Source organism: Cheilinus undulatus, linkage group 17 (genome assembly GCF_018320785.1).
Source record: "Cheilinus undulatus linkage group 17, ASM1832078v1, whole genome shotgun sequence".
Classification (NCBI taxonomy): Eukaryota; Metazoa; Chordata; class Actinopteri; order Labriformes; family Labridae; genus Cheilinus; species Cheilinus undulatus.
This window is the reverse complement of record NC_054881.1, coordinates 32,965,280-32,979,423: the sequence shown is the minus strand read 5'-3', so window position 1 is coordinate 32,979,423 and position 14,144 is coordinate 32,965,280. Positions and strand designations below refer to the sequence as shown.

The 14,144-nt window shown below is 39.2% G+C and overlaps 1 protein-coding gene across 3 annotated transcripts in view; it reads left to right on the top strand.

Moving 5' to 3' along the window:
- LOC121524960 (lysine-specific demethylase 2B) overlaps positions 1–14,144 on the top strand; it is a 41,404-nt gene that overhangs the window by 19,830 nt on the left and 7,430 nt on the right. For 2 of the 3 annotated variants that reach the window (XR_005993181.1, XM_041810590.1), the window contains exons 13-19: positions 2,216–2,446; positions 5,241–5,384; positions 7,108–7,194; positions 7,607–7,942; positions 9,702–10,774; positions 10,858–11,021; positions 13,289–13,450. Coding sequence is in view for 2 of the 3 variants with exons in the window: in XM_041810590.1 (XP_041666524.1) it covers positions 2,216–2,446; positions 5,241–5,384; positions 7,108–7,194; positions 7,607–7,942; positions 9,702–10,774; positions 10,858–11,021; positions 13,289–13,450 (2,197 nt within the window). In the remaining variant the exon portion in view is untranslated. The remainder of the gene's footprint in view (positions 1–2,215; positions 2,447–5,240; positions 5,385–7,107; positions 7,195–7,606; positions 7,943–9,701; positions 10,775–10,857; positions 11,022–13,288; positions 13,451–14,144) is intronic. The other variant, XM_041810591.1, reaches the window with a different exon arrangement.

The following is a 14,144-nucleotide window of genomic DNA, read 5'->3' as shown; positions in this document are numbered from 1 at the left end:
AGGGTGTTTGATCACATTTGTGCATGTCTGAGAGTATGTATTGTTTGTGAATGCAAATACAGATAACGGTGTAACGGTGCCTTATTAATGGGCTTGTGTTTGAACTATTGACCCAGAGTTACTCAGAGTAAAAAGAAGATTAGGGACAGTCGCCCATGTTCAACCTAAATCTGACCCCTGATGGAGTCAATATCACATTTACATTTTTTCTTAATACAGAACAAGAACTTAAGTGCCTACTATCCAATCAAAGCACTAATATTTCATGAAATGTAATGCAATTCAAACCGCTAGCATATGAAATATAAAGTAGCTTGTTGACTATTACAGATAACTTTTCCAAGCATTTTCAGACTTTAATCTTGTCTTTTTAAAAACTAATAAGAACAATAGATAGTACAGATTTTCTTCAGTGCTTTTACATTTTCTAAATTCTACTTCTTTGTTATATTTAAAGCTCCTATAAGGAGTTATTAACTTATCTAAAACAGACTTAAATTAATACATTTATCTCTTTATGACTTGTAACAGCACAGGATGGACATTAGCATAAAGGTTTACTATGTTAGTCAGTTTTCAGTATTACCTAAATGCCACTGCCATGGGGTAGGAGTAGGGCTGGGCAATTAATCCCAAATGAGATTAAATTGCAATATGACCTGCTGTAATTTTCAAGTTGCAGAAGTTACAATATTTCTTTAACTTTAAATGTGTCAAAATACCAGTTTAATAAATCAATTTTTTGCAGTGGCATAGATTTTATGCACATTATGCAAACATTCAAGTGTCAATTTTTTTTACAGTGGTTTACAAAAATTCTCCTTTTTTCTGTTTTATGTATGTTTTTCGTAATCAAAATGAGTGACATAAAAATGATAACGCCCTTAATAAAGCAAATGACATTGCATTTGCAATACAAGCAAAAATAGTTATTCTATCTAAAACTGATGAAGCCTGGCGTTACTTCACCAAAGTCATACCCCATCTGCAATCAGCTGGTAGCCAGCCTCACCTCCCCCACCCAAACCGCCTCCTTTATAACTTAAAGCTTGTTGCACCCCCATATTCAGATTCATGCTACTATGGATTTATTGGTTTGGAAATGATTTCATTGTTGTTAATACACATGGTATTATTATGTAATTATTTATTGCTTGAATTTGGGGAAAAAATTGCAATTGGATCATTTTTACTTATCGTTCAACCCTAGGTAGGAGTCAGGCAAAGTGATGAACAGCACGTTAATGAAAGCTTTTTTTTGCATGTCATGGCAAAAAGTCCCCCAAATAATAACATGATCATGTTGAAAGGAGCAGGATGAGATTTTTTATAATGATTTACCAATATGCAGGTAAAAAAATCAGAGATCAGAATCAGATTTAGCCGAGTATGCTTATGCAACAAGGAATTTGACTTGTTAGCTTTGCTCTCAGTGTACAGGAAAGAAACATAATACAAAAAAAAAAAGACAGACATGGTCAGAAGTAAAAGTTATGTAAAGATCTGGGCAGATTTACAAGATGTCAGATTGGTTTGGTGTGCTGTGCCTTGTAATGCCTACCAGAGGGGAGGATTTTAAACACTTTGTGTCCAGGGTATGTGGGGTCTGCAGCAATGTTGCCCGACCCTGGACTGGTATAAGTAATGTATGGACGGTTGTCGGTTCCGATAATTTGCTCCGAAGTCTTGATTATCTGTTGCAGTCTGTTCCTATCCAGATGGGTGACAGATCTGAACCAAACAGTAATGGACGTGCAGAAACCATACTGGATGATGGTGGTGTAGAAAATCATCAGTCGCTCTTGAGGCAGGTTGAACTTCCTGAGCTGTCTCAAGGAAGTCCAACATTTCCTGGGCCTTTATCTGGACTAGAGTCTATGTGGGTGACCACTGGAGGTTGTTTATACCAGAAGATAGGGAGTTTAGTTAGTCTCCACCTGACTCTGTATCTGTACTTAACAGTATCGGCTTGACATGAATAGACTTTTAACTTTGGGACATTTTAGAAAGTTCAATTAAAACATATTAACCTTTATTTGTAACTCTTGATCTTTCTTAGGTTTTTTACTGATAATGGGTTTATCATAAAGGCCTTTAAAAGATTCTTTCTTCTGTATTTCTAAATCCTTTATGTTTTTGACAAAAAAAGGTCCTAATATCTGATGTTTGGTAGTATGAAATTTAGATTAAATCACATATCTTTTTATCCTCTCAGCCTCGGCCTCCCAACCGGCCGAAACCTAAGATGGCAGCTTCTCCTGCATCAGCCGTCAAGCTGTCGGCTAGTCGGGGAACATCTGGAGCCAGGAGGAGGAGGACGCGCTGTCGGAAGTGTGAAGCGTGCTTGCGGACCGAATGTGGAGAGTGCCATTTCTGCAAAGACATGAAGAAGTTTGGGGGGCCGGGTCGCATGAAACAGTCCTGCATCATGAGGCAGTGCATTGCAGTAAGTTCGTTGTTTTTAATGTTTACAGAAATTCTTTCCTGTAAAGTACAGCCGATGCTTGAGCAATTTGAAGACAATTTTAGGGGTTTGATATAAAAAAACAGTGAGAGAGGCCACCAAGACACCAATGACTAGTCCCAAAATGTTTTAAGCTTCAGCAGCTGAGATGGGAGAGATTCTGCATACAACTGTTGCCTGGGTTCTTCATCAGTGGAAGCTTTGTGGGAGAGTGGCAAAGAGAAAGCCACTGTTGAAGAAAAGTCCTATTAAAATCTGGGCTAGAGTTCGCCAAAAGCCATACAAAAGAGTCCATTGTAAAGTGAAAGAAAGTTCTTTGGTCTGATGCGACCAGAATGGTGTTTTTTGGCCATCAGACAAGATGCAATATTTGGTGGACACCATCACGTGAAGCATGGTGGTGGCAGCATCATACTGCGGGGATGCTTCTCAACTGCTGGCCCTGGAAGGCTTGAGGGTAAAATTAATGCACTAAAATATCAGGAAATTCTGGAGGACAGTCTTATTCAGTCTGCAAGAGAACTACGGCTTGGGAGAAGTTTTATTATCCAGCAAGATGACACGGAACATCCCCTGGAGTTCGAGAAATGAAAGGAATATGGCATATGTGTAAATCTGCCTAGATCAGGTCATCCTAACAACCTGAGAGACCGTGCAAAAAGGAGACTAGTGAGAGAGGCCACTACGACATCTATGATTACTTTTAAGGAGTTACAAGCTTCAACAGCTGTGATGGGAGACACATTTTGACAGTAAAGAGTTTTTTTGTAGTTTTTTTGTCAAACAAGCCAAATTTTATTGATCAGACTGATTTATATAATCAACAAAAGAGTTAAAGATGAAGCCAAGGCCAGGAGGTGATTAGCTTAGCTTTCAATAAGGGTGGAAAAGGGAGTGGGAGCTGGCAAAAAAAAAACACGTACACCAGCACCTCTAGAGCAAAAAAATGAACACATTATGTGTTCTTTTTTTAATCTGTACTGGTGTTCTTTTGTTTAACAAAAGCAGAACTCTCTGTTCAGCAGTCAGCTGTTACTGTGTTTGACTTGGCAAATCCTCAGTTTAAAAGTAATCCTAAGAGATATGGTGGTTTGAGCAGAATGGGCCGAAAGATTCTGATTATTTTTAAATTTATGTGAAATCCTAGTCCTATCTTTGAATTATTCTACAGAATAATCGGAACCTTTTTTCATCTGCATGCATCTTAGTCCCATACTGTTCCAAGCTGGTTCACCCTTATCCTGATCTAAAATCCTTTATTTCGCATTCATCAGCCATATTCTGAACGTTATTAAGGACTCTTGGGGTGTCAGCCAACATGTCTTGGCGCCATTGTAACCAGTCCAGCAGATATCAATATCCAGGTCAGGGTGTAGTGTTTTATTCAAAATCACACTGATACACAAGACCCAAGACCTGAATAAGAAATAATGAAGGGCTTTTAAGCCTTTATTTCTATTTTTATCATACTCAGATGTGATTGCATTATAAAGATTCTAGTCTAAAAGTGTAAAACAGAGCTCTTCTGATTCCTATATCTTGCCTCTCCTACAGATTCTGTGTTCATATGCAGAAATCTGTTTATAGAAATTCTACATGGCCTTAATGCACTTGACCAGGGGTTATAAATAGTTTAAATCACATTGTTTGTGTGTATAAATCCACAGAGGACATTGCCTGACCACCTCCACAGCAATAGCCGTGAAATGAAAATATTCTGTCAAGCTTTAAAGGAACAAACCACTGGAGCATGTTTTTCCATTGAACATATGCCACAGCCCATCGACTGACACATTCAGTTCATGTGTATTAGACATTTCTCTCCCTGTTGGTGCTTTCTTAAATAGCCAAACATCCTAGGTGTCATAGTTGACTTTTTATCTTATAAGAAAACAAGTTTGTATATGTTTTTTGACGTTTGCTTTTTAGGGTAAATTTTCTGACAACAAAAGCTGACTTTTTTTTTTGTCCTTAGGTGCACCTACAGGTAAAAATGCTACCTCTCATGACGTGGTTTGCCGTTGGTCTTTCAGCACCACGGACAGAGTCATATAAAAAGACTTGTTTTACTGTTTCTGTAAAAATCTGTAGTAAAACAATGAAAAACAGTGAATTTCAACGTTTGACCTCAAAAAACATGAGAGTGAGAGAGCTGGCATCTTTCCCAACATCTCACACTTGTGGTTTTGAGCTCTTTAGAAACTGGTCTCACTTTGAAGAGATGCCAATAAGCTAAAGCCCCCTGGTTATGTTCAATTCCTCTAATACTACAGAAGTGCTTAGAGATGAATATATGAGGCATTTTATTAAGCTATGATGCGCCACACATTAAATTCAGTGAATATGATCTAATGCAAATCAAATAAGTGGTTTAATATTATACAGGTTTAACCGTACAATGTAACACTGTTGTGATAAATAAACCATGAGACCATGAATGCTCTGTTCAGGAGCTTTGTCTGCAACTCAAGAATACATCACTCTACAGGGAGATTTTGGATCTTGTTTATTGGTTTAATCATGTGCAGTGTGTAGTTTATCAAAAGCCATGAAGCCATAGTAGTGAAAAGTGTATGTTATATATTTTAATCCATCTGTAGTTGTTCCAAAACGTAACAAAGCTAAATGCAACATTGTCGGTGCATTCTAAAGGAATAGCACTTTGTTTTCTTTCTCATTTAGGATTGTTTTTACATGAAATGTTTTAAAGATGATATTACTTGTTACAGCAGCCCTGTCTTTAAGCTTGTTTTCCTTTCTTTGTCTTTCCCTCCAGCCTGTCCTGCCTCACACAGCCGTGTGTCTGGTCTGTGGAGAGGCAGGGAAGGAGGACACAGTAGAGGAAGAGGAGGAGAAATTTAACTTAATGCTCATGGAGTGCTCCATCTGCAATGAGATAGTTCACCCCCACTGTCTCAAGGTAAATTACCCAGTATACCTTTAAATTCAATATGCAACCACAGTTCCAAAGTAGTTGGGACCCTGCATGAAACAGTATTTTATTCACAATAGAACATATCAACATATCAGATGTTGAAGCTGAGATATTTCAACATTTCATGAAAAACAGCAAAGGCTGGAGTGTTAGTGATACTAATAACAAACAGCTTGAGGAGCATTTTGCAACTAATTTTGGTAATTGGCAAGAGGTCAGTAAGATGACTGGGTATAAAAAGCATTTTAGAGATGCAGAGTCTCTCAGAAGTAAAGATGGGGATAGGTCTACCAATCTGCAAAAGACTTGTGGAAAAATTTCAATGTAAAATTGCAAAGACTTTGAATATACCATCATCTTCAGTCCAAAATGTCATGACAAGATTCAGAGAATCTGGAGAAATCTCTGTTGCTCTCTGGACACGGTGGAAGGTTGTTATTGGATGCTAATGATCTTCAGGCCCTCAAGCGGCACTTGTATGGTTCTGTACTAGAAATCACTGCATAAGCTCAGGAACACTTCCAGAACACAGTTCCTTGTGCCATCCACAAATACAAGTAAAACCTGTATCATGCAAAGAAGAAGCCATATTTTAACAAGATCTAGAAATGCCAGTGTCTTCTCTGAGCCAAAGCTCATTTAAAATGGACTGAAGCAAAATGGAAAACTGTTCTGTAGTCAGATGAATCAAAATTTGACATTTTCTTTAAACCATGGTTGCTGTGTCCTTAAGAGGAAAGGAATCATCCAGCCTATTATCAGCACACAGTTCTAAAGCCTGCATTTCTGATGGTATGCGATTACATTAGTGCCAATGGTGTGGGCAGCTTACACATCTGGAAAGGCACTATCAATGCTGAAAAGTATGAGTTTTTTTGGGAAACATATGCTCCCATCCAGACAACGTCTCTTTCAGGGAAGGCTTTGCGTATTTCAGTAAGACGATGCTAAAACACATATCACATCCATCACAACAGCATAGCTTTTCCGACCCAGGACAGTTGAGCATTTAGAATTCTACTTCAGGCAAGAATGGGACAACATTCCTCTCACAAAACTCAATAACTGGTCTTCTCACTTGCCAGATGTTTACAGCCTGTTGTTAAAAGAAGATGGGATGCTCTAAAATGGTAAACATGGCCCTGTCACTACTTTGTTGAGATGTGTTGCTGCTATCAAATTTAAAACAAGCTAATAATGTTCATGAAACGGTAAAATGTCTCAGATTCATCATCTGCTTATTTGCATTTTACCCAGTGCCCCAACTTTTTTAGAATTTGAGTTGTAACTCCATAAGCCTTCTGTTGGGATAATTCAGCTTTAGCTGGTAATATTAAACAGCTGTATTGTTCTTTTTTAGACTGCCTCTGGGCAGGATTTAATGAACAAATTTTAGCACAATCTTTGCAGCACTTTCATCTTGTTTGTGGCAACAATCTATGGCTGCATTCACATTGCAGGCTGAAGTGACATTATGATTTTTTTTTTTATTAGACATGGACATTTGTAGAAAGTATGTCGTTCTTAAGTCCTTTGAAAAACAAACATATGTCTCCTCTTGATATTTGTTTGATCCTATCCTTAAATGTATACATGACAAGAAAGCAAGAAGGTCTTTGGGGCATTATTCATCATGCCCATCAAAGAAACTCGTAAAAGTCAGGTTTTAAGGCTTTTATAAATAGACATATGTGCTTTTTTAAATCAGGTGAAAGATTCCAATGGAGTCGTCAATGACGAGTTGCCAAACTGCTGGGAATGTCCAAAGTGTAACCACGCCGGGAAAACAGGGAAAGTAAGCATCTGTATGGACTTCATTATGTTTGTGAATCATTTATTAATCAAATTTGTGACCCATATAAAAGAGGAAACCAGACATGGAAATACATAAATATATGACATATGCAAATATAAAATTGATGAAGGAACTTAAAAAGCAACTAAACGTTTTGTCTGTTCACCCTGATGAAAACATGTTGGTTTTTAAAATGATTTTGTCATTATAATGAAGGTTTTATTTATAGTATTACCTTCTTGGTTTGGAGTGCCTGCCCCCTGTCTTACAAGAGCACCCAATCTTGATTTATAGTTCCTTCACTTAAGCCACATTGACCAGCCAGCCACCCACACCTTTGATCAATTTCTGACTTTGTCTCTGAATTTCACAACAAGAGAAATAAAGTTATGTCTTTTTTTCTAACCTTTTGGCCTCAAAGCAAAAAAGGGGGCCAGGGTTTAAGTACGCGTCCAACCTTCCTGGCTCCCTCCTGAAGGAACCGCGGCTAAACCGAGATTCAAAAGAGGAGCCTGACCCGCCGATGATGCCTACAGCGACTGTTACAGCTCTGACTCCCCCGTCTGCTGTGAAGAGAAAGGCTGAGCGGGAAGAGTGTCCAAAGAGGAAAGAGGACGAGCCTCCGAAGAAACGTCCTCCCCTGCTGTCTTTAGATGGTACGCCCAGACCGCGACTTGAGGACAACCCGCTGAGGAAGAAGAGGAAACTTTTTGATACCAATGATGAGCCAGTCATTGTGAAAAAGAAGGTAGGACTCTTATCTAGTGGCTGTCTTATTACTTTAGGAGAATGCATTAAAGCTTGTACAAAGCAATAAAAATAGACAACTACAAGGGCTATTGGACCCTGAACCTAGCAACATTGACCTCCTCATCTTTAGGAGATTTGAATAAACAGACTAAAAAGTTCTTCAAATTCTGGCATCCTGGATAGCCTTGAAGAGCCGATGGATCGGCCAGATTCCATGTCTGTCATTGGGCAGATCCACCTTGTAAAATTCCAATCTTAAACACTTGTTCCCTGTCTAAGGACAAGGAGGACAGGATGCTGGATTGGTTTAGTTGTACTACAAGCCTGGTGAATACATGAGTATGGGTGTAGCTATAGTGGCCATTTTATCAAAACTTAACATTTCTTTACCAAAAGAAGATGAGGAAAACGTATATATTTTCTTTTATTTCCCTTTTAAATGGCGCCACCTTTGTAAGGAACATGTATTTGTGGGATGAGCAGCAGAGCTGAGTATGTGGGTTGCATCCATGAAAAATCTGCAATATCTTCTCTGCCAAAGCCAAACAGCTTATTCTGCCATTGACCCTTGTTAGGTGTTGTTTGGTGAATTGGATGATTGAAGTTTGAAGAAACAAGACATATTGGCAATTTAAAAATGTATCCATTTAACAAACAGGAGCCTCAGTAGCATGTGGAAGAACCATACACAGCCAAAACAGCCTGGCTCCTCCTTCTCATGCTGGTCACCAGCCTGGTGTTGACATCTTGGGACGCCCACTTCACAGCCTGCCTGTGACATTCCTCGTTACATGGAACTTTGCCTTCAGTTTGGAGATGGTACTAGGGCTCACTTTAAAAAAAATGATGCAACTTGTTTTTTTGTGGAACACCAGCTTGAAGTTGTCCTATCACACAGGCCCTATCCAGATCAGTCAGACCTGGCATGCCAATTTTTGGTGCAGACCACTATAGCAGGGCTCACAGGTGGGGGTTACTAGAAGGTCAGAACAAGAGTCAATGGCAGAATAAGCTCTTTGGCACTAGCAGATAAAATTTGGCAAATTTTTCATGGGCGCAACCCACATACTCAGCTCTGCGGCTCATCCTACAATTGCATGTTCCTTATATATGTGGCATCATTCAAAAAGGAAACAAACAGGCTTTGCAATGGTATAAGATTTATTTCCAAGAAGCATTGTTGCAACAAAGAAATAATCTTAACAAAACTGTGATAAAACTTGAAACTGGATCAACTGCCCAGTGCTATTCCAGAGAGTATGCAATACTGCATACTACAATGTTGAAACTGATTGTAATTTGCAGAGGAGCAGGAGTCACTTAAATAATTTTGCTAATTTTATCATTTTCCAGTGTTTTCTTCATGTTAACTGTAGTGTAAGTTGAATAAAATAAAAAAAAATATCTAGGCATCTTTAGTTGCATAACTGTTAAAAGGGCTCCTCTTGCTGTAAGATTCAACCAACAATTTAACTAACAATGTTGGAAAACCTTGCTTGATTCTTATATTAGGAGATTAGAAAGTTAAAGAGGAAAATGTAGACTGTATGTGAATTAGCAGATGAAAAGGATTCTTGAGTCTTTTGGTCAGGACTTAAATTAAATTTCAATCAGTCAGCATTTCATGACTGTAGAGCCCATTAATTCCCTTTAAAGTAGCATAATTGGCACAATAGAATTTGCTGTAACTCAATATTCCCACTGGCAGCAGCCCTGACTGCTTTAAAAGAGACAATTATTCCTTCTTTTTTTCTTAGAAGAAGCTTTCAAAACCAGAGGATCCTTTGAGTCCAAAGCTGATGAGGCAAATCAAGACAGAGAATGACCACAGTGATGAAGAAGACTACCAGGAGGATGAAGACGGATTTTCCTTTGACAGGATTCGTTTTAAGCAGAAAAAGGAGTACGATGACGAGGACCACGAAGAAGACAAGGACAGAGAGGAAGAGGAGACGGTGAAAAGAGAAAGGGACAGTAGTACAGACGACAAAGGGAAGGTGATGCTAAGTCCACTGCTGAGAACATCAGCTGGCAGAGAAGGAGACCTATCCACCTCTAACTCTCCCAGAGCCGGACCAAGCAGCGAATCAGGAGACACTCAGGAGAGGAGCTTGGCTCAGCTGAAAGCTCGCCATCAGCGCCGACGCCTTCCCAACAAAGAACTGAGCAAAGAGTTCAAACAGGAGATCCCCAAGAAGGAGGACTGTGTCTCCAACCAGAAAAGCATCTCAGTGAAGACGGAGGACAGTCCGGCCAATCACAGCCGCCGACCGCTGAAGAGTGAGGATTCTGTGACCAATCAGAACCGTAAACCACTAAAAACAGAGGACTCAAGTACCAACCAGAGCCGCAGGGCGATTAAAACAGAGGAAGGACTGGCCAGTCAGAACAGGCGGCCACTGAAAACAGAGGACAGTTTGTCCAATCAGAACCACAGACCTGTCAAAGCTGAGCCAGAGAATGACATGGACGACCAAAAGCCTCGCTGGCCTCTCAACAACGGCAGCGGCGACCTTGGCGACTGGCTGCGACACAGAGGGCGAGATGTGAACGAATCAACACGCGGTTACTCACCACTCAGCTGGAACAGGAACTCACCCATCACACCCATTTGTCCCCGCCCACTCCCCTGTAGATCCCCGCCAAAATGCATCCAAATGGAGCGACACGTCATCCGCCCGCCTCCCATCAGCCCCCCACCCGACAGGCTCCCGCTGAATGACGGTGAGGCTCACCTGATGCGGAGAGAGATGTGGATGAAGGTGTTCAGTCACCTGACGCACAGAGATCTGTGTGTGTGCATGCGTGTGTGCAGGACGTGGAACAGATGGTGAGTACAGGATGCTTAGAAAAAAAAAAAGACGCCGTTCACACATCAAACCAGTCTGTTAGTGTCTGCTGTGTATCTCACAGGTGCTGCGACAAGAGGCTCTGGAAGCAGATCAATCTGAACCGCTGTAAGTCCATCACGCCACTCATGCTTAGTGGAATCATCCGGAGACAGCCTGTAGCTCTCGACCTCAGCTGGACTAACATCTCCAAGAAACAGCTCAGCTGGCTCATCAACAGACTGCCAGGTAAATGAATGCCTCTAATCTCTCTGCAGAATCATTTTAATGTCTGCACAAATACTCTTCTCTGCTGTTTAAGCTCCTGTGAGGAGAGTTAATCTGGCGATAAAACGGACCAAAGTTCATGCAGATGCCTCTATGTGACTTACAAACTAGAGAAAGGATCATCAACTACATTTTTTCAAGGGCCAGAATTTGTCTGGACGGGGGCCAGACTTTCAAAAATAAAATAATAATACAGTCCAGTAACATTATTGTGTTAGTTTTTGTATTTTCTTTCAAAATTTAAGTAATTTATTAGCATTAACAGTGAGATCAGTCACATATTTTAGCTATTCATTTCTAGGACTGCCATGTGGTCCAAACAAAGATTTGATGCTAAAATGTTGATTGATGAAAACAAATTGAGGGAACAGATCTTATTTATTTTATTTTCAGGCAGGAAAATCCCAATCTCTAAGAGCCTGGAGTGAAACGTTGAGACAGAACACTGCAGATTTAATCAGGACTGGACTGATAAGCATGTACTTATCACGTTTCTTATTCACTTATAAAAGCTGAAAGGTGGAGGTCTCTGGAAAAAAAAAACCAAAAAACAAAACAAAACAAGGATCAAACATAACATCATTCCTGATAAAACTGTGGCAGTCTTGATAGTTTCGGGGTTGATTTAAAGACAAAAGATAGTATCAAAGATCTATTTTTGGTTAGTCTTAGTCTTGTCTTTCTCACGGAAAAAGGCTGTTGATTAACATTTTTAGTCCTTGTTTTAGTCAATGAATAGAACACAAATATTAGAGCCCCTCTAGAAAATATATAAAAAAGGGATCCATTATTCTGAAGGAAAAAAAACTCTTTTTTCGTGAATTAAGACCGCATAAACCCGGAATTACAAGTTTATGAAGACATTCATTTATGACATCTGTAAGTCGTAAATTCATGAGAAACCAACTCAGAATTTTTGAGTTTTAAAATTGTTAAGTTATTAGAAAAAAACTTTAAGTTTAAAAAGTGAAATTATGAATTTTTCAAATCAAATAAGTCAAGTTCATAAAGTCATACATTAATGGCATTATAAATCCGTATATTTACGAGAAATGAAACTTGAAATATTCATGAGATCAGTCATGGTCTGAATAGCCCCATTTTACAGTCCAGATGCCAATAATAATGTACTGATTCTGGTCTGAAACCAGTATTTTCATGTCGCTGGATCCTAGTGAAAAGTGTTATTTAATTAGGTTTTTAACTGCAGTGCTTGTGCAGGTAAATGGCTCTATCTTGTATAAATTACCTCAACACAGAAGGTCATTTTTGACTTTATAATCAGAAAAAAGTCAAAGTTTTGGTTCTTGTATATACAGGATTATACATTTTGAAATATTTTGAGTTTTTTCCCCAGAAATGTATGAACTAATAAACTAAAAAATTCTGAGCTTGGTTTCTTGTAAATGTTGACTTTATAATCCCATAAGAAAGTTTTTTTTTCTCAATTCAAAGATCCTCTTTATTTTTTAAAAACTTTTTTAGAGTGGCACTTAGACACTATTGTAGAAAAGATTACCTACACATGAACAGGACAAGATCAGCTAAGGCTTGCTACATACTAGATAGTATTCGGCCCTATTTTTTCCCCAACCATCGGGAAGCATGAGAGTTTAGGAAGTTATTTGCAGACATCCCACTGCTGATGCCCTTATTGGTGATAATCTTGAACCACTTAATAGTTGCATTGTAATTTATTTAGTTAAAAAATGAAGAAAACATAGGTGTCATCCCTATTTGAATAACACCAAATTTCCCATATTTCATATTCCATTAGATTTGTCTGATGAATCTGCAAACCTGCATGACCTGAAGATATGTATCTTCCATTCAGACATTAATAAAACAATGTTGCATGTGCAGTTTTTACAACTCCCATATGTTTCCATACAGCTCATCCATCTGGATAATGATGCCTCCAGAGAGCTTTGAATTTAGATAATTTACTTTAGAAGTTTTTCTTTTCCTTCCTTGTAAATGTCTCTACTGGATCATTCATTTAGATTCTACGTTGGTTTGTGTTGTGACCTGAGATTAACTAAAACTCTGGAGACGGGAAAATAGGGCACATTTCTTACAGAGACTAAAACTGAGCCTGCAGTAGATTTGTCTGCTGTCTCACTACTTGTAACTGCACATAAACAGATTTTTGAAGATTTATAGAAGCCTGATGTATTGAGGCTTACTAAAAACTCATGAGGTGCTGCGTATCCATATTTTCCTTGTAGGTTTGCGGGTGCTTCTGTTGTCAGGGTGCTCCTGGGTGGCCGTCTCTGCTCTCTGCACATCCAGCTGTCCTCTGCTGAGAACTCTGGATGTTCAGTGGGTAGAAGGGCTGAAGGATGCTCAGATGAGGGACCTGCTGTCGCCCCCCACAGACAACAGACCAGGTACTGATTCACACACACAAATACATTATGTTTAGGACATTTTTTTTTCTTTTTTTAAGATCAGTTTGGGTTATTTGTCTCTTTGAATAAAGCAGGAGATAGGAAATATTGGGACAGAATGCCTAGCCCTGTCTCAGGCTGATGTGTGCACAGAGAAAACTTGTCTCCAACTACATTATCTAGGTCTGTTACCCTCAAATTCCACATGTTCTGCTTGCGCTGCATTCCGAGCGCTTGCTCGGCTAGGACAGTGGATAAAGACAAAAACTGGGATGAAGGAGTGCAGAATGACATGGGATGAAAGAGCCGCAGGCCAGACGAACCAGTGTAGATGGGGTGTGACCTAACCACTTGTCCATCTGTGCCCCATATTTTATGTCTTATAAAATCAAAAAATGACTTATTCTTTTCATGCCAAATCTAAAGATAATCTCTTATTATTTTATTGTCAACCACTCCCATGAAAACAGTAAAACTGTCAATGCATCTGTCCTCCACACCTGTTTTTTGATTTATATGTCTTAACTATAAAGCCTAAATTTAAATACAATGTGACATAATATCCTAGAACAGCTTGACACTTTATTTTTTTAGTAACTGTTACCCAGACAGGCATAAATAGTACATCAGTGTGGGACTATTTTCCGCCAGGGATTAATACACAGTTGGGCCTCTAGTGATTATTTTCAGCAGC